The 26,513-nt window shown below is 40.2% G+C and overlaps 1 protein-coding gene across 1 annotated transcript in view; it reads left to right on the top strand.

The window, feature by feature from the left end:
- MTMR10 (myotubularin related protein 10) overlaps positions 1–23,871 on the top strand; it is a 34,793-nt gene extending 10,922 nt beyond the window's left edge. The window contains exons 3-16 of the mRNA XM_054168741.1: positions 2,048–2,184; positions 3,297–3,369; positions 5,996–6,138; positions 13,874–13,964; positions 16,488–16,665; positions 17,061–17,148; positions 17,329–17,417; positions 18,378–18,508; positions 18,628–18,697; positions 18,884–18,954; positions 19,752–19,921; positions 21,237–21,407; positions 22,317–22,499; positions 23,001–23,871. Coding sequence (XP_054024716.1) covers positions 2,048–2,184; positions 3,297–3,369; positions 5,996–6,138; positions 13,874–13,964; positions 16,488–16,665; positions 17,061–17,148; positions 17,329–17,417; positions 18,378–18,508; positions 18,628–18,697; positions 18,884–18,954; positions 19,752–19,921; positions 21,237–21,407; positions 22,317–22,499; positions 23,001–23,600 — 2,195 coding nt within the window. The 3' untranslated portion in view covers positions 23,601–23,871. The remainder of the gene's footprint in view (positions 1–2,047; positions 2,185–3,296; positions 3,370–5,995; positions 6,139–13,873; positions 13,965–16,487; positions 16,666–17,060; positions 17,149–17,328; positions 17,418–18,377; positions 18,509–18,627; positions 18,698–18,883; positions 18,955–19,751; positions 19,922–21,236; positions 21,408–22,316; positions 22,500–23,000) is intronic.
- The last annotated feature ends 2,642 nt before the right edge of the window (positions 23,872–26,513 follow it).

Genomic DNA, 26,513 nt, shown 5'->3' with positions numbered 1-26,513 from the left:
TGGTTTGGCAATAGTAATTTTCATTCTTAGCAAGAGTGTCTCCTGAGAGATACTGAAAAATATGACACTTGACAACAGATAAGAGAATGTTCTACAGAAACAAATTACCTACTGAAGTTGCACTTCATTTCATGCTGTCTTTGGCATTCCGTATCTTTTTATTAGAAATAGAGTGATACACTGGAGGTCCTGAGAGTGAGAAGAAGAAAGATAATTTAGGTTTTGAACAACTGAATGAAGAGGCAAAGCTTCACAGGCAGAATGTGACTGAGAATTCAACATTGAATAATTGAAGATTAATGTCAACAGTGAGAAGGAAGTGCTTCAATATAGAGTTTGGGCTTTTGCAGTTATTTAAGCAAGCAGCTTATTAGAAAAAAAAAAATTGTGGGCATTAAGAAGTTTCAGGCCAGACTCTGCTAAAAGTATTGAAATATTTTCCTTACAGTATTGACCAGAAGCAGGGCTTTTCATTCTCATGTACTCCATTATTGGATGTTGTTTTCACTTGCTGTGGACTTGGCTGAGTTTTGAACCCTACTGAAGCTGTCAGAATGACCTTTTTTATTTTTTTTCCAATTCAAAAGCCTATATAAGTATTTGAGAAAATACTTAAAACTCCAGCACATCTGACTCTGGAACATTTTCACAACTCTTGCCACTTTTGGCATAGATTATGCATGTATATGATAACCACAGGTCAGTGAAACTTGTTCACTTAACATCTTCAAACAGTCTGAATACTGAACATCATTTGCCAGCTCAGGGTTACAGAGCTAGTCCAGTAATTTTTTGTAGCTGTTCATTACAAATGAGGTAAAAGCAAGGACTGTGCTGCTGCTCTTAGTGACTTCCAGGCTGATGCCTAATCATATTAGAGACAAGAGACTTAGCAGGGCAGCTTAGCTAGATAGCTTAGGATATGGAGCATGTGCAGAGACTGGATCTCAAGACTAGCAAAAGGTGTGTTTGTGCTGAAGCATTTGGAATGTTCAAGGCACTTCTTTGGATGTATGCTTACTTGGGTGCAGTGATGGCTACCTGAGGAAAATACTGTCTGTAAATCAGGAGACAGATGGGAGATTCATTAAAAGCTGTATACTCACTGAGCATGCAGATAACTGATTGCAGCCATTATAGTCACCCACAAAAATGGCTGTTTCTTGCAAGCATAGGGCACTCTGAGAGTATGTTGGGCAACCGGGACTGTATGTGCCTGGCCTATTACAGGCAAGTTAGGCTTCAGCAATCTTTAGTCCTTAGCCTTTTTTGAACAAAACCCTACAGCTAGTATAAAATTGCACTTTTCTTGAAGGTCCCTCTACTCCTGCACTATTTATGCTAGACAGCAGCAAAAGGAGGTGGCTTATCTGATGACAGAAGTGGAAACCCTATGCAGGAATAATATAGGTGACCACATTTATTTCCTGAAGTAAGAATGAAGTTAATATTTAGATTTCAGAATCCTCTTGTGGAATTGAAAAGTAACATTATACCTAACTATTTACATTTGACTCTGTGTTTTTGGTTGTTGTTTTTTTCTGTCATGGATTATCCCAGATGAATTAGCATAATTTATTTTCCTAATTTGCAGCTTCTGTTTTGCAAAAGGAGTTGATTGGTCTACAGTAGATTGTAATGGTAGAAACTTTGTACTGATGAGGAGTGTTTAACATGGTTTTGTTCTGGGTTTTTTGCTGGTTTTATTTTTTTTTTAATGAAATCACCTTAAAATCAGTTTAAAAACACATAGTAGCTGAAGGACATGAATGTAAGCCTTTGTTTAAAGGACAGTGTTGCCCGAGCCAGTGCATTTTGAGTAGTAAAGAATTGCAGATTTTGATGTTTGGGTATAAGGAAAGTGATACTTGGTTAATTTTTTATTTTTTTTTAATTGGAGTGGTAATTAAACTCCAGGGTTACCCATGTGTATAAATTAAAAGAGACAAAGAGAAGGGGGCTTCTTGGTACTACAGACTGGAGTTGCTATGCCTGTAAGAGTGTTACAGGCTTCTCATTTCCCCTCCCTTTTTCTTTTCTGTTTCAGGTGAAATTGTGGTAAATGAAGTAAATTTTGTAAGAAAATGCATTGCAACAGATACAAGTCAGTATGACCTGTGGGGCAAATTGGTTTGCACTAACTTCAAGATTTCCTTTATCACGGATGACCCAATGCCACTGCAGGTTTGTTACTACTTGCATCACTGTCATGACAACAGATCTGATAGGTAAAATGGAGGGAAATAGAGTATAGTCTCATATCTGATAAAAATGAGACCTTATAAACAAGCAGACTGAATAATGACGTTCCACTGTCCTGTTTGGAATGTAGTGCTGTGCCATCCTTTCAGTGAAAATACCAGAAGAGAGCGGATTCTGTATGGAGAGACAGCCAGCTCTATTTATCTGCTCATGGAGGCTTCATTGGGAAGCAGTTTTACAAAAGGCAAAGTGTGAATGACGTAAAAACTTGTTCTTTCCTGAGGAGGAACATAATTGCAAATGTTCCTTTGGCTGGACAAGTGTCAGATCAGCAAAGCCTTTAATGCATCCAAGTTTATTGGCATTACTGATGGAGGACAAAGCAAATGTGAAATGAGTTTTCATTGTAGAAGAGCAACAAGAAAAGGGGAGAAAGAAATCAAGCCTTTATCAAAGCAGAACGGGTGACATTCATAACCTCCTTCAGTTTTGGAACAGCACAGCATACAGTAGTGTCTGGAGGTCCAAGTTGTGAGCTGTGTTGTTTTCAGTAGAGTTTATGCCTCCATTCTGGGCTTTTACAGAAAGCCCTCTATTAACTAGGTGTCTGTAAAGCTGGGAAAGTAGATAAAGGCTTATTCCACAGTGGTTGGTAAGTTTGACCAAAGCTACTTAAAAAAAGTAATTTTGGATGTGAAATAGCTCTCAAAAAGTATTTCTGAAGACTGAATTAATTCTTTTCTTTCTGTCATTAAAGAAATAGTTTGAAGAGTATTTTTTTCCACGGTATTATATATATTTTTATAGATATATATTTTACACTTGAGACTGTAGCAATTTTTGAGGCTAGTAAATTCAGTGTAATTTTAGTGGTTAGTTTTCAGGTTTACTGAGTTTTCTAAACTGTTTAGTGTACCTTTCCCAGCACAAGGGAGCTGTTTCCACAATCTCTAATTGCCTGTGAATAGGCAGGGGTGGTGCATGTCAGAAAAGTCTAGGCACGCTTGATTTTTATCATCATTTCAAAGTTGTACTGTGTATCTGGTTGCAAACTGCAGAACTGTAGTTAATGGCTATGTCATCATGTGTTTCAGAAATTCCATTATAAAAACCTCCTCCTTGGTGAACATGATGTTCCACTGACATGCATTGAGCAGATTGTCACAGGTATGTCAAAAATAATGAAGTTTGATGACAGTCTTTGAATTGACTTAGTTCAAAACTTTTAACTGCATGCCAGGTTTTATGTCATTATTCTTCCCTGATTTGAGGTATTTGGCTTATGTAAAATTAGGATGAAAGCCTTAAAATCTGAATTAAACCTGAGGTGCCATGTAGGAGACACATGTGGTTGGGTCTTTATATTGGTTTTGAAGTTAAGTACAATAATGAATCAACAGGAGTTCTAGGAGAGAGACCTGTTTATAGCAGCACAAATAGCAACTGGTTTATATCTAAACCCCTGGATCTCTTCTGTTTAAATACACTGGCTTGCAAAAAAGCACACTGCTTCCACAATTTACACATAGCTGGGATATCCCACAACATAACTGCTGCAGTTTTCACTCCTGTCTAATTGTTAGCAGCTTAGTACCTAGTGGTCCTCAAAAATCCACAAGCGGCAATTGCCATCTCAAGCTGAAGAAATAATTTATAAAACACTGAGCTTGAAGAACCAGTTCTTGAGTCAGTGGCTAACATGTTTTTAAGAATATTTTTCATCCTGTGACTGAATATTTTTCAGGTCTTGATTCTGGTGTGGTCTGTTAAGGACATGGTTTTCTGACTGTGGGTGATTGTGGTAGGTTGAGAGAGGGCTTAGCTCTCCCTCCTCCACAGAGTAAGAAACCACAACTAGCCCAGTCAAAAGAGCAAGCTATATATTTACAAGCATATATGGAAAGCAGGTTATATATAACACAATATATACAGGTATTTACAATATATATACACAGAAATACACAGCAAAGAGAAATAACACAACAAAAATCCCTCCCCGAGGGAGGGATCCCCTCCTTGGAACCCCCTCTCTCCCCCTCTATCTCCCTTTTTCCCCAAAAAGGGGTTAGAGAGAGAGAAAGGCAAGTTACTAAGGAAAAGAGTTGTTAGTAAGCTTCAAAAGCCCATGCAGGATTAGTTTTTGCTTATCTGAAGGCCAACTCCAGCAGTTCGCAGAAGAAGCAGGCAGGGAGAACAGGCTGAAAACTCCCCCCCAACTCCCCAAACCGAACTGAACTGAGGAAAAAAAAAAATTCCAACTGCTTCACAATCTAAAGCTACATTTTTGTCTATCAACCAATGAAATTCATTTAGAATATCAGAATGTTTTGCTTCTAGTACCGAAAACATTTAGCCAGTGTCTCAGCACTGTTTGTTCTTAAAGGCACAGCCTCAAACGACCACAGTGATTTAAGCTATTACTTGCAAGTTTTCAGTGCCCAGAGTTATTCAATAATCTCTTTCCACTCTGGAAGCTAGTTGCAATCACTGTGAAAAGATTAATGTATATCTGAGGAAGAATATTATGAAGAAAATTTTGTGGCTTTTTTAAGTGAAGGTAGCTGCTGCTGACATGGCATTGGTGTGTGTTTGTTACCCCTTTTTGGAAATACCAAGTCACAAAATGGTAGCAGTATTGCAGATCTGTTAATGACAGTTCTGTATGGAGAGGTGTTTATGAATGGAGTGTTACAGTCTTTAACATCTCAAATGCTCATGTAACAAATTCTGCTAAATATGGGAGGAAAGCCAACCAGCCTTGAATAATTGTTCCAGTAATTACGTCCTCTTTTACTTGAAATGTGCTCTTCCTAAATGGAGAGGGCTGCAGAGAGCTTTTGTTTTGAAATTTGAAGTCTGACAGATTCTAGATTACTCTTGTGCATCCCCAGACTGTCAAATAGCAGGAATGTTTGCAGATTCATTAGAAGAATGGTTTTGCTTTTCCATTGATATTTGAGGCTCTTCAGAGGGAGAGGGCATTACTTCCTGCCACACACTTGAGGAGATTATTTTTTGTTCTCCTGTTAGGCAGGTTTACCCTAGATTTAGTGAACCATAAGCTTTTACTAATGGGAATTACAGGGAGGTTTTGCCAGTGCTGCAGAAGACATTGTTCAGAGGTGATTATGTTGAAGGTGTATAGCTGGAGGTGTCCTAAATCAACCACTTTAGTTTCCTGGAAGTACTTCGGTTTAACCAGAAGCTACCTGCATTGGGCACTATGTCAATTAATCACTGAAAATCTATGTGCCCCAGTTTTCCCTATTATCACAAGTAAAACCTCTGACACTTCTGTGATGCTTATTTTTTACTGCTTAACTTCTCTGTTAGAAAAGGTGTTGGGGATTAACCCCTTTTTTTTTTTTCCTTTTTTCCCTTTCCTCTTCCCCTTTTCTCCCCCATCCTCTGCTGGTGGGAGAGTAAAAAAAGGAAAGTGGAGACTTTAGTTGAGTTACACAAAATGGTTTACTACTGTACTGCAGAGATGCCAGATTGTGGTGAAAGAAACAGGGGGAAGGATAAACAAAAATTAAAATGCCTAACTAAAATGTGTACAGGACAACCACACCAGAAAGAGAGCAAGCTCAGCCCCTTCCCCCACTGACTCAGACACTTGTTAGAGAGCAGATTGATCAACAGGAGGCCCTATAGATTTGCTACCTCACTTGAACAGTAGAAATGTACTATTAAATGAGAAACTGCCGGTAGCAGCATTACTGTGTCTGTTTGAGCCAGTCTTGTGGTTTATATTTAGAAAACACAGTCCATTAACTTTGTCTTTTCTTTACAGTGAATGACACCAAGAGGAAGCAGAAGGTCCTTGGTCCCAACCAAAAACTTAAGTTTAATCCAACTGAATTAATAATTTATTGCAAAGACTTCCGCATTGTCAGGTTTCGTTTTGATGAAGCGGGTCCTGAAAGCGCTAAAAAGGTATTTCTGACTCCCTGTTAAACCTTGCCTTGCAGCAACACCTGTGCTAAAAAGAACGCTTTGTGTTATGCTTTGTTAGAGAAGTGGGGGCAAGAATTGCAAATTGATCACATTCTGTTACAGGAGAATATCCAGATTTTTAGAGTCAAAATTGTTAGGTATATGTCGACTGTTTTGTATAAGATAAACGTGCGTTTCTTGTCAAATCTATACTTCATAAACCCACTAATTTATGAAACAAATAGTTTTAAAGCCTGGAATTGGAATACTGCATTGCAGCTGTACAGCAGTTGCTTACAATTCAGTGGGAAATGGTTGGAACTCTGATACATTTTCCAAAAGCTTATTGCTCTCTACAACTCCCTTAAGGGAGGTTGTAGACAGGCGGAGGTTGGTCTCTTGTCCCAGGCAACCAGCACTAGAACAAGAGGACACAGTCTCAGGCTGAGCCAGGGGAGGTTTAGGCTGGATGTTGGGAAGAAGTTCTACACAGAGAGAGTGATTGCCCATTGGAATGGGCTGCCCAGGGAGGTGGTGGAGTCACTGTCATTGGAAGTGTTCAAGAGGAGACTTGATAGGGTGCTTGGTGCCATGGTTTAGTTGATTAGGTGGGCTGGGTGATAGGTTGGATGCGAAGATCTTGAAGGTCTCTTCCAACCTGGTCTGGTCTATTCTATTCTATTCTACCCACAGGTCAAATGTACTACCTTATATACTACCCTTAGACCCTTCTTCTACTTCACACAGCAAGTTCTCCAATGAGCTCTTTGAATGACCAGTTTGTCTAATCTACATAAAACTCTGTTCTTTCTTAAAGTTTTCATAGAAAAGGCTTGCACACCCCTAGACAAGGAATTACTTCTGTCTGTGCATCCCTGGACATTTCATTCCCTCTACAGTTTTTCCACTCTTGCAGTCTTAAGGTTCAGAAAATCATACAGTGTTGTTTAACCTGCAGAGGTCCACGTAAGTTTCTGCTGTTGGAAGTGGTTAGTCTACATAACAGTGTGAGCTCAACGTGCTCAGCAGCCTCCTTAGTTCAGATGGGTGCCATAGGTTATGTGAGTCACAGCCCCTCTGACCTCCATGGCACTACTTGGTGGCATTTATTTTGTAAGGAATGACCCAGTTTGCTCACAGAGCTTAAGAATTCCCCTTTTCAGTAGGATAAAGTTTGAGCTTAACTCTGTAAGTCCTAAGAACCGTCTGCCCAGGCATAAGTCTGTTTGCAGTTGTCAACTGAGTAACCAGTGAACCAGTTAATCACTTCTTCACCTTTTACCCTCTCCTAGAGATCCATGGGCAGGAGCCCAGTAATGAAGCAGACTGTGTTTTCCTTGTTACTTTTCTAGGTTCCTTCCTGCCTGCTGCCTTTGCTGTTTGTAACCTTTCATGTTTGGCAATCCTTCAACAGTCAATTCTCCTTTCACAGCTTCTCTGAAATCTCCCTGGAGTAGCCTATCTACTGCAGTATCTGTATAGCAACTGTTTCTAATTGGTTGTCAGAGCTAGGAAGAGTGATTAGCCTGGAGGAGGGAGGAAGAGAAGAGCGTAAACTCAGCATCTCATTAGCACTTGTGCTCCATTTTCTTATTCAAGAGCAGAGATTGAAACCTTTTTATGAGGGTGCTTTCTTTATACAGTTATAATTACATGGTCTAACATGATTTCTTTCAATAGGAAGAACAGTTAGTTCTAGAGATCCACAAGGATCTGAATCTGCGTAGTTACAGAGCTAGTGCTGATGGTGACCAAAAATGTAACAGTTGGCATTTTGAAATACCAGAATGTGCTCACTAGAGGAGTGGAAGAAAACTTGCACAAATCCTATGAATAAAGCACTGGTAGGTCAGAACACCAACCTACTAAAGTACACACTCAGACTATGGGAATATAAATGTCTATAACTTGTTGCTAGCAAATGTTCTATTTAAAGCAATAGTTAAAGAAATAAAAGTGAGATACTTAAAAAATGCTTTTTAAAATAAGCCTTAGCTACAAGGAGAAGAGCTAATAACTTGTAATGTCTTTCATGCATAGGTCCTTGGATGTAATGGAAATAACTGCATTCAGTGGCATAAATTGGTGCTGGCAAAGAGAACGTGATCTGTTCATAGGGAAGTGCCTGTATTTGCTGAAAAGGGCATAATGGAGAAAACCCCTTCCTTTAAGCTATCTTACTAGAATAGAACTAGAATTCTGGTTCTGTTTTTGATAGTAAGTGTGAAAAGAGGGATCCAAGTTTGTTCACATGTAGACAGTCTGACTGACTTGAACACGTCTAAACAGAATGCATGGTGAATATTGGGAGAACTTTCAGTTGTGTTTTTCTCCACCTTTAAGCAGAAACAAATTGGAAGAACACACTGCATTTTGAAGTGAATTAGTTATATTTTGAGGTAATTTTTGAGTTTTGTGAAGACACTTAAAAAACAGGTCTATTAGAAAAATATCTTCATCATCAGTTGCAGTGAATACCTGCTAATAAAATACTGTCTCAGCATTGATCACCCAAGCACATATTTTATTAATGTATATTTTAGAGACAACAGTTAAAGAATAATAGAACAGAAACTTGCTCTCATCACTATTGAGCAGTGCAGTTCTGTTTTGTCTCTAAAATAAAGCTATAGAGTCGCCAAAGGAAGGAAAGCCAGATGGGCGTGGGAGGAAGTGGAGGATGGGGATGCAAGGGTAAGCAAGTTGGGGAAGTCTTAAGTTAGGCAGTTTAAAAGAAGCAGCATTTCACATTCTTTCAGAGAAAAGGAATGATTTTGTTCAAAAAGACCACAACAAAAACTGACTGAAAACTGCAAATTTCTAGCTACTGTAATAGCCACACTGGACTAAAGAAATGAAACAGTATGAAAAGTTGAGGCTTTAGATGCTGTGACTGACAGATGATGTGTAGCATGTTGCCTCACCACACACATGAATCTTGGCAGTACACTAGGCAGGAGATTATAGGGTGTGTGCCAGTTTCCTGACTATGTCTCCATTTTCTCAGTCCCTTTCTCTTCTGGCATGCCCTCAGTTCTTTTCCTTCAGGAAGCTTTTTTTCCCTAAATGAGTGTGAGAGCAGTTTCAGAAGCAAGTGCTTAATCAAAACAGAAGGAAAACGATTTATCTCAAATCTTGTTTCCTGTGCAATCAAAAGTAGCCTTCTCATGCGTCATAACAGTTGGGATGGAGTGGAACAGTTTTTTTTTTTCCCAATTGTTATGAAGAATAATACAAAACTCAAGAGTTTGGACAAGTGGTCCTGACCATCCCTTCACACCCCACCCCCCCTGCTTCTATATTACCTTGTTCTAATTGTTTGTGTACAGATCAGTACAGCAATACCTGAAGACAGTGGGAATGTAAGAGAAGAAATGAATGCTATGATCTTTGGAGAGGGTGAAGAAAACTTTTTCAGAAGTAAGGGTATATAAAGGTATTTTTAAAAATAGCAGTCAACTATTTCTCTTAAGGCTTAGGAATCTTAGAATTCAAGGCTTAGAATTCAAACATTCTTGTGCAAACAAGGATTCTGGTATATAAAAAAGTAACTTCAGCTTCTGAAATCCTTGTGCTGTTTCACGTAGGTGACTTTTGTACTCCAAGCAAACGAAGTGTTACATATAGCTGGTGTTGGAATTCTTACAGAAGGAAAGAAAACAGTTCTTGATGAAATAATTCATAGCCTAGCAACTAGAAGAACATGCATGATGGTTAGGGATGAAAGTCTTGTTACCTAAAAGCTTAATTTTTTCCAGGAAGACTTCCCACCTAGGAAGATTAATGAATTCTGTCCATGGGACTTGATCTGGTCTTGGTTGCATGACTTTCTGTTATAAGTGTCTACTCCTAATAGGAATTGCAGTAGCAGGGGAAAATAGTAACCCTCCAGTGAGTTCGTAAAGCAGGTATGAGGTGAAGTGCAGGACTATGCTAACACATCTTCAATATGACTGTCAGAGTTACTTTCCATGAACATTAGCAATGTTTTGAAGCTCTTTGTCCTTGGTAACATTCCTGTTGAAGAGGAGGGCTTGGCCTGCGAGTGTCATTTATTTTTCCCAGATGGGATTTGAACAGGGGATGCTGACATAGGGAAGTGGCCTTTGTACTATGAAATAATTACAGCCATTGTGTTTACTGCATTTAATAAATGAACTTTCCACAAGCAGCCTATTCTCTTGTTACTTGAATGAGCCTAAATATCTTCAGCTTTACACAATTGTAAATTGGCAAGAATACCAAACATTTTTCAGTTGATATGAGAACATTTCCTGTAAAACATGTTTGTCTTCCAATTTAAGAACTTTCTACTTATGGTGGTAATCTGCTGAGATCTGTGGAATGTGCTTGTCTTTTGAAACTTTTGAACAATACGACTACTATGTGGATTTAATGAGGAATAAACTGAAAATTAGTACTTCTTCAATACTTGTTTAGTGTATACGTGAGTGGAATTTGTCTAAAATGTAAAAAATGAAGGCAGCAGCATGATAGAAATATGTTTGAGTTTCTTTAATAGCAGAAATGGAGATCCTGACCCTCTGTTGTAATCTGCAGGTGGACTATTTGACCCATGCCATACCTGGTGTTGTGAGTTAATGTCTATACTGAGAGCACCTGGGGAGCATTTTTCAGCTGCTGGGTTCAAAAGCACAGCTGAGCTATCCTGTGTTTTGGAAACCAGATCTGGGTGCCTCCCATTTCCCCCCCACAATTTTACCTGTCTTAACAGAGCACACATGCAGTCTTTCTGCAGGTTTCTGCTGCTGCTTGTAAAAGCAGGTGATACTCTAGTTCCAGTGTGTTACTTGGTACCGCAATGGATGGTTTTGGTCTTGCGCTTCATCCATAAGCATAGATCAGTGTAAGGCTTTCATCCGTCACTGCTGTAAATGAAGAGGAGTTGCTGTTACTTTTAAATATGGTAACTGATACTTACATGGAAAAGTGGAAGTCAGGATGTGTATGTGCACAGTTCCATTTTGTTTCATTGTAAACACTAGGCAAAAGTGGTCTGTTAGAAGAGGCAAGGTAGTATGGAATAACTGGCTTCTTCAGCTTAGCTTTGCACCCTGAAAGCACAAGATGTAATAAAATGTGCATCCAGTTACTTCATGGTAGTTATCAAATATTTTACCAAGTCCTAGAAGTGACCTTCTAAATCTTAATGAGAGAAGTCATGCTAAAATTTCCTAGTGACACTTGTATTGTCTGGGGGTCCACCCTGCTTCAGAGTGTGCTGTCCTCTATTTTCCTTTGCAGTTTCATTGTAGGACTGAAAGTGTGGAGAGATAAGTTAAAGCAACTGTTCTTCTAAGATTTTATAAGATTTTTTTATTTCTTTTGGAGAGAGTGAAAAAAAAATAATTAAGATTTTCAATTCAAGTTAGTGTAGAATCACTACTGTTTTGTAGAAAAGTGTGAGAAAAGGCAATGCCATATATGTTGCATACAGGATAGTAAGAGTACAGTACCTTTCTTCATGCAGAACTTGGTGTAAGTGAGCTCTCAGGTTTTTTTCCTGGGGCACAATGCTGCTGGCAGTAGCATGCCTTCGGCGGTGTGTCCTGCAAATCTTGCCTTTATGTCTGTGCAAACAGCAAAACTCTGTCCCTCACAGAAAACAGCTTCTTGGATGCACAGAATATCTTTCAAAACTAACATCTTAAACTGCTAAACAGTGAATATATACTGCCAACATATTGTCATATATAAAACATCTTGAAGAGCTGATAGAAGAAAAGGGACGGGAAAACTTGTAGGTGGTAATAATGTGACCTTACACTGTCTTTGTCCCTCATTACAAAAGTTCCTCACATGGAATTTCTGCTTCTGAACATGATAAACAGAGTGTTGTGGTTTATAACCTCCTTTTCATTTTAGTAAAATGGAGAAGCAAATACTGAGGGGAAAAAGGCAAAGCTAAAGACTCCAAATCACATCCTGATATTTGGAGAATAACGGTGCAGATCTCTGCTTGGAAGGGTATTTTTCATCCTGAGTTTGATTCTCCTAGATATTAGGGGTTTTGTCAGTTCTTTTGTATTTATTAGTGAATATCCATATTCAATGAGAGAAAGGCTAGCAGACCTTGATTGTATTTGAAGTTTACAATCTGAAACCTGCACTCTGAATTTTAATAATCATAGGGTTCTACAAAAATGAGCAATTTATATAGGTAGAAAATCAGTTGCTTGTGTGATGCTGGTCCCAGAATGGTTGCAAAGAATGTGAAGTCTTAGGCAAGGTTATTCCTTGCGCCACATGCTAATCTCTGCTGTTCTGAGGATGCAGCTCTCTCTTGCTTTTAAGTCTCTGCTGAATTCCTCTTCCCAGGACAGGGCTTGTTGACTCAGCGTGGTTAAACTGGATTGGTGCATCAGATTGTCAGTGACAGTGCTGGCACTTGGATAAACCTGCAGGTATAACCGTGGGTGGGTTTCAAATCCAGCCACCTGGAACAGAACCTATAAGGGCCAGGCCAAATTGTAACAAAGCTGACATCTTCCTACCCTTAAAAAGTCTGGCTGATGTTTCAGTCCTCAAGATCAATGAGAGACTGGGAAAGGAGGGACTGCTGGCATGTTTAATCAGCTGTAGATCACACACACAAGCACTTAGACTAAAACTAATTTATTTTTTTTAATTGGAGATGGATGGAGAATCTTTGGCCTGCCATTCCACTGACAAACTGCAAGTGGCTTCTCCCACTGGGAATTACTTATTTCAAAGTAACCTGGGGAAAAGCTGTTCTTTATTACCAAATAATTTGCTTTTTGTTTATATACATCAAAACCCTTCATAATTTTGGAATACAACTTAATTAGATGTAGGAGTGACATAGGTTCTGGAGGTCTTCAAAGAGCAACCTTTTGTTTTCCTTTCCAGGAGTAGAAATGTTTGAAGGTTGAGTTTTGGGTAGCAAAGACTGGTAAGCCCTAATGCCTGTATAGGGTGAATTAGTGGAAAAGATAGCACACAAAAAAAGAAATAGGTGCAAACTCTTGGTTAAATGTGATACTTTAGGGAAGAGCCAACAGGGCTTTTGAAAAGGGAAGTCACACTTCAAAGACTTCTTGGCCCAGGTGACAACTCTGTAGAAGAAATACCTGTCAGATGCTGTTGAATAGGAAGTACCTGAACTGTCAATTTGAAACATATCATGGTAAAATGCCATGGTATGCATTCTCTGTTTCTGCCCTCTTCTCTTAGCATTAGTTGCTTGCCACTGTCAGAAACAGAGTGCAAGGTTAGACCTTTTTTGGCCATCTTTATGCTGTGGCAATAAGTACTTTTTATAAGAAAAAAATTGTTTCTCAAAGGCCAATAACAAATGAGATTCATCTTTAGTGTGCTCATCGCTTGTGTGTTGTGCTCTTTTCTTGTTCAGTTTTCCTCCTTACTTCCCTGTGCAGGTGGGCAGGCACGGCACAGTAGTTCCAAGTCCCTGCTTGATTCTGTTGACACACAGTTGTGTATAGGGGATGCCTGTTGCAGTCAGACCTTCCTTACAAAAGCTCGGTCTGCCCCTATCAGTTAATCGCTCTTATCAATGGTTGTGAACTCGCCTGCTATGATTATGGTCTCTTGGCACATAGGAGTATATTTCACTATACAGTTCACTCACCTCAAAATATGGAAATGGGTTTTAACTTTTGCTCTGCCTATTTCATGCTGTCATAATTAAAGGCAATTAATTTCATACCTATAAAAGTAATTGTTTCTTTCCTAGGTGTGCCTTGCAATAGCTCATTATTCTCAGCCAACGGACCTTCAGCTTCTCTTTGCATTTGAGTACGTTGGGGAAATATATCACAATCCAGGTAAGTATGAAAATATTTTGGATTATTTTTTTCCCATTTCACAATATGTAATTTTAGCAAGACTTCTGTCTAGAAGCAGTGGCAAAAAACATTTGAGGCTTTCTCCAGGAGTAACAAAATTGGCTTGTGCTGCACCCAACCTCTTACGTTTGATCTAAGTTATCCATTGTGATAGACAGTAACGACCAAAATCAAAAGAAATGTCTTTCCTGTCTGAAACCAACCCAAAACCTATGTCAGCATGAATATTCATTTCTTACTTCATGCTTCAATCCTCCTATTGTATGTCTCTATCAGTACTGTAGGTACCTAGCTAATGTCCCATCAGGCAGGCTTGTTCACCTGCCCTTCTTTTGGGAATAAGTTTCTCTTCTGGTGGTATTGCAGGAGGATTTGTGCAACTTGGGACTCCATACCTTCTTTCCTAGAGGCTTACTAGGCAGTTCTTACCACTCAAAACCTCCACCACTCCTGCTGAGTTGGAGCACACCCTCTCTGCTCAAGGCCAATCTCCAACTGAACCTTGTCAGTTAGGTAAGCCTGTAAAAGATGCCTTTGGAACTTGATTTCTAGTGTAATGCTGTGCGGTCACTGTTTAGTGTTCCCCAGCCAATACACAGCTGAAAACCATCAGTTCTAGCATTACAAGCCTCCAAAGAGAGAAATTGCCACCAATGTAGTTCTGTGGTGCTGAAATAGTTACTTCTCAGCAGCTGGCATTAGAAACTGCTGCTCTGCCTGTAACAAAACTTGAATGTTGTGGAATTAGGAGCTGAGGCCTTCTAATTTGCACCAAAATGCATGTTTTTCCTGTGGGTGCCTACATGACTGCCCTGTGCATGCACAAGAATTAAATGTGCATGGTATTACGTTGCACATACATACCTGATAAAGGTCTGTGAACTTCAGCTTTATAAAAGTGCTAGGGAGGAAGCCAATTTGTGGATAAAATTACAATGAAATGTTAGTGGAGTGTGAACAAAATGTTAGTCTCTCACTAAGTTGCCTTCAGTCTGTCCTTAAAATGCCATTTGCTGTATGGAAAAATACCTAGTGGAAAAATTACATAAGGTGGGTAAAAAAATGTTGTTCCTCTAGAGCAGCAGGCCAGAATTGCAAAAGGTAGTTGTTCTGCTGTGCTGCAGTTGAAATACCTTTGATTTGGGTTGGGGGTTTTCTGTCATTGTGAACCTTGGTGTTTGTAGCATAGATCTCTGGCTTTCCTCTTACAATTCCAGCACTGTTTTACAACTTTCTATCCCTGCTAGTCACAGTAAAATAAAAATTAAATTACTTTCTTTGTGCTTCTTAGAATCATAGAGTGGTTTGCATTGGGCTGGGCCTTAAAGATCATTTAGTTCCAAACCCCCTGCCAAGGACAGGGACACCTTCCACTAGACCAGGTTGCTCAAGGCCTCATGGCCTCAAACACCTCCAGAGAGGGGGCATCCATGACCTCCCTGGGTAACCTGTTCTTGAAGAACAGAACGAGTCTGCATTGCTCTAGTTCATATGTACAGCTTTTTGTTTTTTTATTTACCAGGCTATATTTGATGATATATCCTCCTTTTTAACACCACACTTAAAACATTTTGGGGTAATTGTCCTATTTCTCTGTATACTGTCCTTGAACAACTACTTTGTTCTGATTTTAGTCCAGTTTTCTCTTGAAAAATTTAAGTCATCTGAGTACTGGTGCAAGGATGATGCCGATAGATACAGAAAGTACACAATATCTGAGATGAGAGTAGAGCCGTAAGGCTGTATTCTGCACTGTTTGGGTGGGACTGAGATCTTCATAGACTTTTGCTAGAGCTAGGAGCTTTCATGACTGAGGGAATAGGGTTTAGTTTACTTTCATCTAAAAATTGGCTTCCAAATGTCTAGAGACATAATGTAGTCTGCCTCCTTGGCACCCAAAAAATGACTAGCAAAGGAGAGCCTTCTGTATTAGTAACAATCTACATAATCATCTTGGTCCCTATCCAAATAATGATAGGCCATTTTTTTGTCTGTACGTACATACATACATAGATATATATATAAAAACACATATACCTGCTTTAACCTGACCTTCAGTTTATTTGCTGCTAATACAGCAGTTGTTTAAAGCTGTTGAAATAGTACAATTTTTATTTGACTTTCTTCAGAAGCTACCTAGTTAAAGGGTAGCCTATGGAGAGTTCATGTTTTCAAAAGGTTGGTAACATTGGCATGCACAAGAGAGAAACTCTGTGGCTGAAGATAACATTCGTTCCCCAAGTGTTAGTATGTCTTGCTTTCCAGCAAGCAGCACAACCTACTGATTGTGTGTGCTTCCTTGTTGAAATGGCAGGAAGAGAAATACATTTCCATCTTTATGTATCACTAAGCTGTCATTAAATCACTGATCTGATGTAACACAAGAGTAGGTAATGATAGTCCTGATGCTGGGGGCTCATACTTGTAATTTGGAAGGTGAAGAATGTGACTTTTTTTTTTTTCTCCCCTTAAAAAGTGCATTGATGAATTTTCTTTTCCTAGCAAAGAAGGTGAATGGAATAGACCCTGGAGGCGGTGGTGGTGGCAGCATTGGCAGTGCCAGCGGTCAGCAGACACCTTTGTTTGAAACTTACTCTGATTGGGATAGAGAAATCAAAAGGACAGGTGCATCAGAATGGAGAGTTTGTTCAGTCAATGAAGGTTATATGATATCTACTTGGTAAGTTTCTATTACTACACAAGTAGAAGAAAACAAAGCAATTATTTTACTGTCTTTTCCTGTCTCCTCTGTCCAAGCCTCCATCCTACCTAATGCTGTACTTCACTTCTGAAATGTGCCACTCTGTGGACAGGCCCTCAATTGAAAGATTCCAGTGTTGTCATTACAGAAATTGTCATATTTTGACATCTGTTGCTTTCATGATTCTGTAGTTCCCTCTGAGTCATGCTCGTTTCTAAGCAAATACATCTGAGCTGTGCCAGTGGTGTGTAAGATCATGCAGACGAACAAGACAAGCAGTTAGCACTGCTGGTTTAGGGGCCAGTGGAATATTTTAAGAGTTGGTAGGGCAGCACTGCAAGAAGTAACCTTTTGTATCAACTTTTTTCCCCAAGCCTTCCAGAATATTTTGTGGTTCCATCTTCCTTAGCAGATCAAGACCTTAAACTATACTCCTACTCTTTCATTGGGAGACGAATGCCAGTAAGTGTAGACTTCATTCTGTTACTGTTCTTGACCACTGTACACTATTAATGATATGTATGCTAATTAACATAGTTTTGTATGGAGCATTGATTAAAACATGCCTGTGGAATAGCAAGAATCTGCATCATTTTGTGATTTCTTTTTTGTTGTGGTTTTTTTTCCCCCTTCCCATATTAGTTATGGTCCTGGAATCACCCTAATGGAAGTGCCCTTGTAAGAATGGCCCACATTAAAGATGTGTTGCAACAAAGAAGAATTGATCAAAGGTACGTGAGGAGTTATGTTACTCTTTAATCAGATACCTGGGATAATGCAAGTGGAGACTGTGTGTAACACAGAGCAGCAGTTGGTGATGGAGAAGGAGACTTGCTTCACAATATTGTAGCGCAGTGGCTTTTCACAGCTGTTCTCCAGATACAGCTCTGGCACAATTCCTGCTCAAGGTCCACTGCTCTTTCAAATCCTCAGTGAGTTTTCAAATTTTAAGGGCTGTTTGGCTTTTAGGTGGCAAGTCATTCAGCTGACGTAATTTATTGATAGAAGAATCAGGATGAATCTTTTCTATTGATGCTACTGTAATACAGTTTCAGATGTTGTCTTCCCTGCTTCAGGAAGACACAGGAACACTTACTTGCAGCACTGGGAAGTGCCAGAATGCCACAACGCAGATGGTATTTCGGTGGAGTATTTGTCACTCGCTGCCCTTGATGAAAGATGAAGTGGTTTAGAACCTTGCCTAAGTAGTTTGTGGGCTTGGGTTTTGTTTTTTTGGTTTGTCAGGTGACTTTTTGTAGCAGTACATGCACATATATTGTGTGTGTTAGGCTGGGTGCTCTGAGTTCGGTTTGAAATGCTGTCACATTTCTTGGCCTTGTACACCGTACGTGCGTGCTTTTTATGTAGCTTAGATAATCAATAATCTTATGGGAGATGAAAAATTGTGTGGAGCTATTTAACCATACATCAGCCTCTGATTTTGCCAGATGTGCTGTCTTAATGATCCAGCATTTCCCTTTTTTGTTTTGTAGCTAACAAATACCAAAATATTGGAGTCAGTACCTTTGTGGCAGGAGCAGTATGTCTCCTGAATATAAACTAGAAAACTTTGTTTGAAAGTAAGGCACGTGTTTTATGTGGTTTTAGTTGTTTGCAGTTCCAAGACTGTGGCACATTTCTTGACAATCTTTCTTTCCTCTCCAATAGTAAGAGGTCTTTTTCTTGCTTAGGATTTGTAATGCAATAACTCGAAGCCATCCTCTGAGAAGTGACGTCTACAAGTCTGATCTGGACAAGTGTCTCCCCAGCATCCAGGAAATCCAGGCTGCACATATCAAACTCAAACAGCTGTGTGTTAATGGTATGCTGGACTGTCCTTCTTTCATGGTGGCCATTTTCTTGAAATACAGAGAGCTCAAATAGATCTGGCTAAGGGCAAGAGTTATACAAAGTTGTTCTGCAATTCTTTCCTTGTTACAGAGCCTTTTGAAGAAACTGAAGAGAAGTGGCTATCCTCTCTGGAAAATACTCGCTGGTTAGAGTACATTAGGTTTGTACCATTTATAAAGTGCTGGTTAATGTGATGTGATGAACGTTCATCAGTGTAAATAAGCAGTGAATCAGTTGAAGGATTCTGTTATACGAGTTAGGAAAACAGAGAGATCACAGATGTATTTTTTGTCTAGAGTGTGAACCAGCTGTACTAACTGTTGTATCACTTGCTTTCTCTGTCTAGGTCGTTTCTTAGGCATTCTGCTGAGCTTGTCTATATGATGGAGTGTAAGCATGTTTCTGTAGTTCTGCAAGGTAATGCGACCACATAGTGTGCACTAGTATTATAATGGAGATACACACATTTAGATTAAATCATCTGTAATTCTTATACAGAAACCCTTTCACTTGTAAATATTTTAGGTATTTGAGGAACTAGAATTAAAAATAGTTTTATTATGTACATGAACTGAACTGTCCATAGCATCAAAGGGAGATTTGGGTCTTTCTGGTTTTTCCTCTGGTAATGACATGACAGAATTGAAACTTCAGGGTGAACTTTAGTACTGTGTTAATTGGGCAAGAACTCGTTGCACAAACAATACCAGTTTTAATTAAAGGGCCTATGTACAAAAGTATTACATTAGCAGTGGCGGCTGTTGTGTGCAGATATTCCAGGGGGAAAAAAAGGCACTGAAAAATGTGCTCATGCCAAGATGGGAGATGTTGTTATTTCTGTAATTTTCACAACCCCCATTCAGCTGCTTTAATCCACTCCCATACAGTGGCCTTCCAAAACTGCTTCAGGGTGGAAATTGCGTTGAAAATTTCCAGCAACAAGAACACCCTCCTTGTCAGCGTATCTTGCTTTAAATACCAGGTGTTTGGGTGGCTATTTTCTTCCTGATGAATGCATTGTTGTGCTGTATGCTGCAGGAACGTTTTCTGTAGTATCAGTCTCAGTTAAAAATACATGAACTACAGCTGCAAAAAGCATGTTTTAAAAGAAATTGAAAGAAAAACTTGAGACCTGGTTGCCACTTTCTGCTCTGGGGTCTGCATGTGTATATATAACTGAAATATTTCATCCATTATGTATATTATATTCACAGAGGAAGAAGGACGGGATCTGAGCTGTCTTGCTGCTTCTCTCATTCAAGTCATGCTGGATCCCTACTTCAGAACAATTGTTGGATTTCAAAGCTTAATACAGAAGGAATGGGTCATGGCAGGGTATCAGTTTTTAGACAGATGTAACCACTTAAAGAGATCTGACAAAGAGGTAAGAATGAATGGTATTTGTATGTGACAATGGTATCTGCCTCCATTTTATTGACACAGAAATTTTAAAAGGAAAAATATTTCATAATACTTTCAAATCTCACAGAGAAAATGAGACTTTGCCCAGGTTGGAGATGGATTTTCTTTATCCTCCAATAGCCATGTGAGGTTCAGTAAACTGTGGGTGTGATCTGCTGGGATTTTATGTTGCTTTAGTGTTGCACAGGAAATGGTCCCACTGTTAACAGATGCTAGCACAACCCACGTATTAAACTGAAATAAAAGGAGGTTAGCAAGGGGTCGATTATTCTGGTTGTCTTACCAGGGGTATGTGTTTTCATCCCTGTTGTTTTGCATGTTTGCTTATATCAGTATGCAGTAGTTTCCCAAGTACTGAGCTGATGGAGAAGCACTGCAGCTTTATGAACTGGTACACAGCTGCCAAGCAGATTAATAGAGGGTTGCACAGTGCCTGATTTTTCAGTATTTCAGCTAATCTTATTTGACCTCTTGATTGCAAAGGCAAGACTTGTAATTCCAGTTGTAAAAATAGAGGACCCTACATTAGCAGCTTTTTTGCAGGGACAGTGCCCAAGTGCAATAGAAAGGCAATATCCCCAGAGTGGAGCCAAGAGACAAACTGAGGGCATTGAGCACAAAGCAGAGAAAATGCATGAAGGGACAAAGTAACTGAAATACCGGGGGGGGGTAATGAGAGAGCAGATATTTTTGACCCTAGGAAAGGATATACAGAAGACTGAAGCTTGAATGAGGAAAACACTTGTAAAGCTTTGTATACATAACAATTTATAGTTCTGCCATTCATGGGCCACTGTGGAAAGAGCTAGAAAGTGAAGTGAGAAGTTCCTATGGCTAAATCGTAAGTTCTCCAGTAACTTCAAACAAGAAGGAAGTACATAAGTTGGGGACACAAGGCTGAGCAGAAAGGAAGGCTTCTACTAGCACTGATTTGGAAATTATAAGGGATGTGCAAGATGACAGAAAGCATTTTTGCAGCTGCATGAGTGTGAAGAGAGTCCAGGAAAGAACTGACTGGCTTGTTACACAGCAGGGAAAGCTGTGAAAAGGTAATGTGGAGAAAGCCAGTTGACACAGTTGCTTGTGAAAGTGGGTGCAAAGGAATACAAGGTATTAAGAGTTGAGTAACGTCATGAAAGATACAATGCTGCCAAGGGTTTACCCTGTTGAGGAATATACTAGAGGTATAGCTAAATACCCTAATGGAGCAAAGAAATTGGTATGGTGTGGGAAATGGTATAGTGTTAAATCTTAAAATTCTCTGTTTCTTTCCACAGTCTCCTTTGTTCTTGATGTTTCTTGACTGTGTTTGGCAGCTGCTAGAACAATACCCAGCAGCCTTTGAGTTCTCTGAAGTGTACTTGACCATCCTGTATGACAGCGCACGGATCTCGCTGTTTGGCACTTTCCTTTTCAACTGCCCTCACCAGCGAGTGAAGGAGAGCACTGTGAGTATGAGGTGGTACACCGACTCCTCAGATCAGACTGCAGCTTGCCCTCTTGGGAGTAACATCAGCTCAGCTCAGTGGCATTCCTTTGTATTTTTCAAAATGTCCTGCTCTGTATGGGACAAAACATTCAGCTCCTTGGTGCATATGATCAGAATGTCTTTTCAGGTGACTGTTGCACAGACAGTAACTAACTGTCAAGAAGCAACTCTGATGAATTTCTTCTATTCCCCCCACCCTGTGAATGTGGTGGTATTTGTACTCCTCTGGGAAACAGATTTCTCTCTGGAAATGATAAAGCAGAATGACAGGCAATAAATACAATTTCACACTTCAGGCAAACTTGGAAATCTCTTGTTATAATTGTTTTAATAGTGGAAGTTGGGAAGGGCTATGTAAAGTTTGAATAGTAATACACTGTGAAAATGGAACACTGAAATTTGATTTTGAAAACTGGAACCTATCAGAACTCTGTAAAAAAACAACAACAACAAAACAAAACAAAAAAACCAAAACCATTTGATGACTGGCAAAAGCAAAACTTTGTTAGTTTGTTAAATATTTTCCCTTTAAAGTTGCAGGTAACTACCTTAGAAGTGGAGCATTGAGAGACCATTGAGAGAGTATTCTCAAAATAGCAGTGTGGAGGGTTTAAGCATACATTTAAGAGGGTTTAAACATGCATTTAATGTCATTGAAGAGTAATTTTTGCTGAGGAAGTCCTGCCTCTGCATTGCTCAAATGGAAACCAGGGTGCAGCTGTCTTCTCCTGCAGCAGACTGCCTCACCACTCTATTGCTTTGTTCTGCTCTTTGGCCAATACTGATGCACTGGTTTGTAATAAAGGTTTGTCAATAAACCTATTTTCTTAGATTTTTTTTAACATGCCTGTATATTTATTTCTTGCAGGAATTTGCCATAAGCAAAAATATTCAGCTGGGCGATGAGAAAGGCCTCAGATTTCCTTGTGTCTGGGACTGGTCTCTCCAGTTCACAAGCAGGGATCGCCTGCTCTTTCACAACCCTTTGTACATTGGAAAGAGTGCACCATGTGTCCAGAATGGAGCAGTGAAAACCTTTAAACGCTCAAAGGTAACTCCAGTGCTGTCTGTCTGTGCATGGGCTGTTGCTGTGCTCAGCCACAAGGTGCTAATGCCAGCAAACTGACAGGTCTGAGGTGGTTTACACCCACGGTTTAGCAGGAGCAGCGTTAGTTCTCTTTGCTTCTCGGCCAAAAAAAAAAAGTTTTTCTGTAGAAGTAAAGATATAAATTGCTGAGCCTTGTGTTCCAATATTTACATTATTTCACCTATGGAAAAGTGCTCAGATGCCACTTGTTTCCCCTGGGGCTGTTGGGTTTCCTCAGTAAAGAACAGTTAATTCATTATTTGTTGTTTTAGAAAGTCTAGAAAACATGTATTTCTTTTTAAAGGCCACATTGTTTGCCCTGTGAGCCCTGCAGTAGTGAGTCACAAGCTCAGAACTGTTAAAAGGTCACATCATTTCTCTGGATGATGCATCCTAGCAGCTCAGGGAAATCTGCTATTTAAATCAGCATAAAACTGGAAAATTACCAGTATGTATTTTCTGCAGAAAAACTACAGCTCCACATTGCGAGGTGTGCCCCCAGCATTTAAAAATGGAATCATCAGTGAGCAAGAGTTCCTTCCAAGAAGAAACTCTCTGATCTTAAAACTGAAACCGGAGTTTTTACAGCAAACAGAGAGTCAGAGTAACAGTATGGAACAGTACTTCAGAGACTGGTTTGCAAAGCCTGTCGATTTGCACGGCATCATTCTACCCCGTGTCTCTGGAACACAAGTGAAACTGTGGAAACTCTGCTACTTCCGCTGGGTTCCTGAAGCCCAGATCAATCATGGTGGCTTCATCACCGCTTTCCATAAAGTTTCTTTGCTGGCAGATGAAGTAGACACGTTGCACCGCAATCTTCGGCAGTACAAAAGCAACTCTTCCTTGCAAGCCAACTGCTCGGAACTGGATCAGAGCAGGATGTACTTCAGAACAAGTGCTTCAAATGATACCTCTGGGACCCCAGACTTTCTCTCCTCCTCATTCCCATTTTCTCCTGTAGGTAACCTATGCAGACGGAGCATTCTGGGAACACCTTTGAGCAAATTTCTGAGCGGTGCCAAAATCTGGCTATCCACTGAGACGCTTGCAAATGAAGACTAAGGTCACGTGGTGGTTTAAAGGTCTGGGGAGAATGCAGCATATCACTTTGTCTGTCCTGAGTTAACACTGCTAAACGTGGCACTGAACGCTCTAGGGGTTTTATAGACAAACATCATGTAAGGTTTGCACATATGCTGAAAAGCAAAGCAAGTCATGCTTCCAGTCGCACAACCTCCCCTTCAGTAGTTTTCATCTGCTGGGGCTTCTGATCCCTAATTCCTTCTCTCTTGTTATGGTTTGGCTCATTATATGTGAAAGAGCATTTCATTAGCTAACTTGGTGTGGTCATCAATGAGGCTTCTTCTGGAAATACCTTTTTTCCCAGAGAAGGACTGAAGTGATTCTTGTGTCCAAACAGCTTGCCATATCAAAGCAGTTACGGGCAGAGGACACAGGCTGTCAGCTGAGATCTGGGAACAAACTATTTCATCAGGTTGCCTCTTCAGGAGGAACAGGTACGTGCATACGTACATACATACAGACTTGTGTTCTGTGACTTGAGCACCCTACATCTGTGCTAATGCAGTGTGTATCCATGGGGAGGGGTGTCCTCCCTTTTCTTTCTCTCCCCAAAATGTATTCTCTAATGGTTAGTCAGATTTGTGATCTTTGTCATAACCTTGAATTTAGACTGTAGGAATCAACTTCAGGACAATGCACTGTTAACCTTAAAGCAGTTACTGTAGATATGGTATCCTAGTAGCTTTAGAAGTGCCTTTAATTGAGAGGAAGAAGTAGCAAGATTAATGCAGCTGTCCCTCCTGCTCCCCAGTCCTTTGCAGTATATTCTTACAGGAAGTTCTTATTCCACTCCTGCCTCCCTCTCCCCATTTCTGGAAATAACAGACACACACAGCAGGTTTCTCCTCTGTAAGGCTGGGCTTGGTTGTAAGTCTTACGAGCCTCTCTGTTTTTATACAAGCACCTCAAATTCTCAGCATTATAACCCTGCACAGATCCTGATCCCTGCCAGCTGCCTCCTTAGCCTGTTGCAGGCTGACGTAGCTTTCAGCAGGCTTCGCACCCTGCTGGGTTTCAGAAATGAGGACATGCTCCATCCAAGTGGCCAAAGCCGTAAGAGGTGCTACTGCTGCTGTCACTTTTAAGCAGATGCTGGAAGAAGAGTGGTTAGTGGTGCCTTCTTTTTACACACCTGCATGTCCATGTGGACAAGCATTGCTTGAGGGGATTAAACCCTCTGATGCTGCAGCCTCCTCTTTGCTTTGATGCACACCTGGATGCTGTGCCAGAAAAGCCCTCAAGCATTATAGGGGGAAAAGCAAGAGAGTGAAGTACACTGGAGGGTGAAGCAATAGTAACATATCACTCTTGCAGGTTAAGGCTTCTTTTGACTACCCTCTTTCCACAGGGAGGCTGTATTTTGTATCAACTGATTTCTGTCAGACACACAGCCTCTGTTCACGTGCTGACTTGCAAGCTGAGGCACCAAAGGCCTGATACAAGACAGAGGCTGTTCTCAGTTACTGGGAGCGGGGGGAAGCTGTGTGATGGTAACACACAGTATAGTGTAGGCAGGGAAGGGAGTTCAAGCTCTTAATTTGTTAGTAAAAACAAAGTGGTCTTCAGCACAGCCTAAGTCCAGTGTCTCTTAAGATTGCTCAAGTATTTGTTGTAACATCTGGAGTGGCCTTGTAAGTTCAAGCTTTGTGCTAGAAAAGTACTGTTCTGTCCAGGAGAAAATTGACCCAACCTACAAAGCACTTGGGGACATGGGGTATGCTGCTTTCTGGCCCTGCTGGTTTGGTGGGGCTAAGCAGGTGAGGTCAGTGTAAGGATGAGCTAATGCAGGGAGGAGGTACCTTTCCTTTTTTAACCAACCAAGGCCCCCAAGCTCTGTTATGCAAAGTAGCTGAGTGTCTGTGCACACAGGGACATGCACACACATGTTACAAGTTAATGCCAGATTGGTTCTGGTCAGCTGTTTGTGAGGAACAAACATGTATTCACCTCAGTTGCCTAATTATGCTGCAAGATGGTCTGAGCGTGTTCAGTGGTCCACAAACGAGTCGTGTTTATTTACAAGCGTGCTGGAGCAGTCATCTCACTTCTTCATTAGCCAGATGTTTGTATGAGTTTCCTTGGGTGATTTTTAATTTTTGTTCATTAGCTTACTGCTTTCCCTGGCCTGATACTTGACATGAAAGACCTCAACCTGTGTGCTTAGTGTCTTTTGGTACCAATTGTTTTTCTTTCAAAAATTAGTTAAAATTATGGTGGGTTTGGTTTTTTTCCCCTCTCTCCTTAAAAGTTTAATGTTTTTGGTTTAAAGGTACCAAAAAGTGTGTAAATATAATATTCCACTTAGACAGCTGGTGGAATAGAAAAAAAAAGGGTTTAGGCTAGTACCCTTTGGGGGGAAATTTGGTACTTTTATTTAACCAGGATTGTCTTTTATATGGAAATTTCCAACACTTCTACATTTCATTTCTAAGATGTGTACAGATGCTGCAGATGGTCTTTGTATTTTATAGACATAGCCGGGGAGGGGTTTAAAAATACTATGCCTTTGTAATAAACAAAACTGTCTGAATACTTGCCAAACAGTCTCAAAAAGAACTTTCACACAGTTGACCAAGGGGAGTTAGGCAAGCCGGGGCTAGGAGGAGCACAGGGCAGGAGCTGTGAGCTATCCACCTGGCCTAGGAAAAGCAGATGCAATTCTGCTGCTGTGTGTGTGTGCAGAGACCTTGCCTGCTGAGGAAGCTGAGCAAGCACTGTCTGTGTGTGTGTGTGTGCGTGCACAAGTGTGCCTGTGTGTGGTGGTTCTTCCTCTTAAGTTAAGCAATTTCTTTAATTTACTTTTAAAGACAGGTACTAAATATTACTTATAAGATATCCTCCACTCTGCACAGTTGCCTTATCAAAAGTCAGTAGGGACTGCTCTGAACATCT

This window comes from Dryobates pubescens, chromosome 17 (genome assembly GCF_014839835.1).
Source record: "Dryobates pubescens isolate bDryPub1 chromosome 17, bDryPub1.pri, whole genome shotgun sequence".
Classification (NCBI taxonomy): Eukaryota; Metazoa; Chordata; class Aves; order Piciformes; family Picidae; genus Dryobates; species Dryobates pubescens.
Note: the sequence above shows the minus strand (reverse complement) of the source record. Positions and strands in the feature narration are given on the sequence as shown.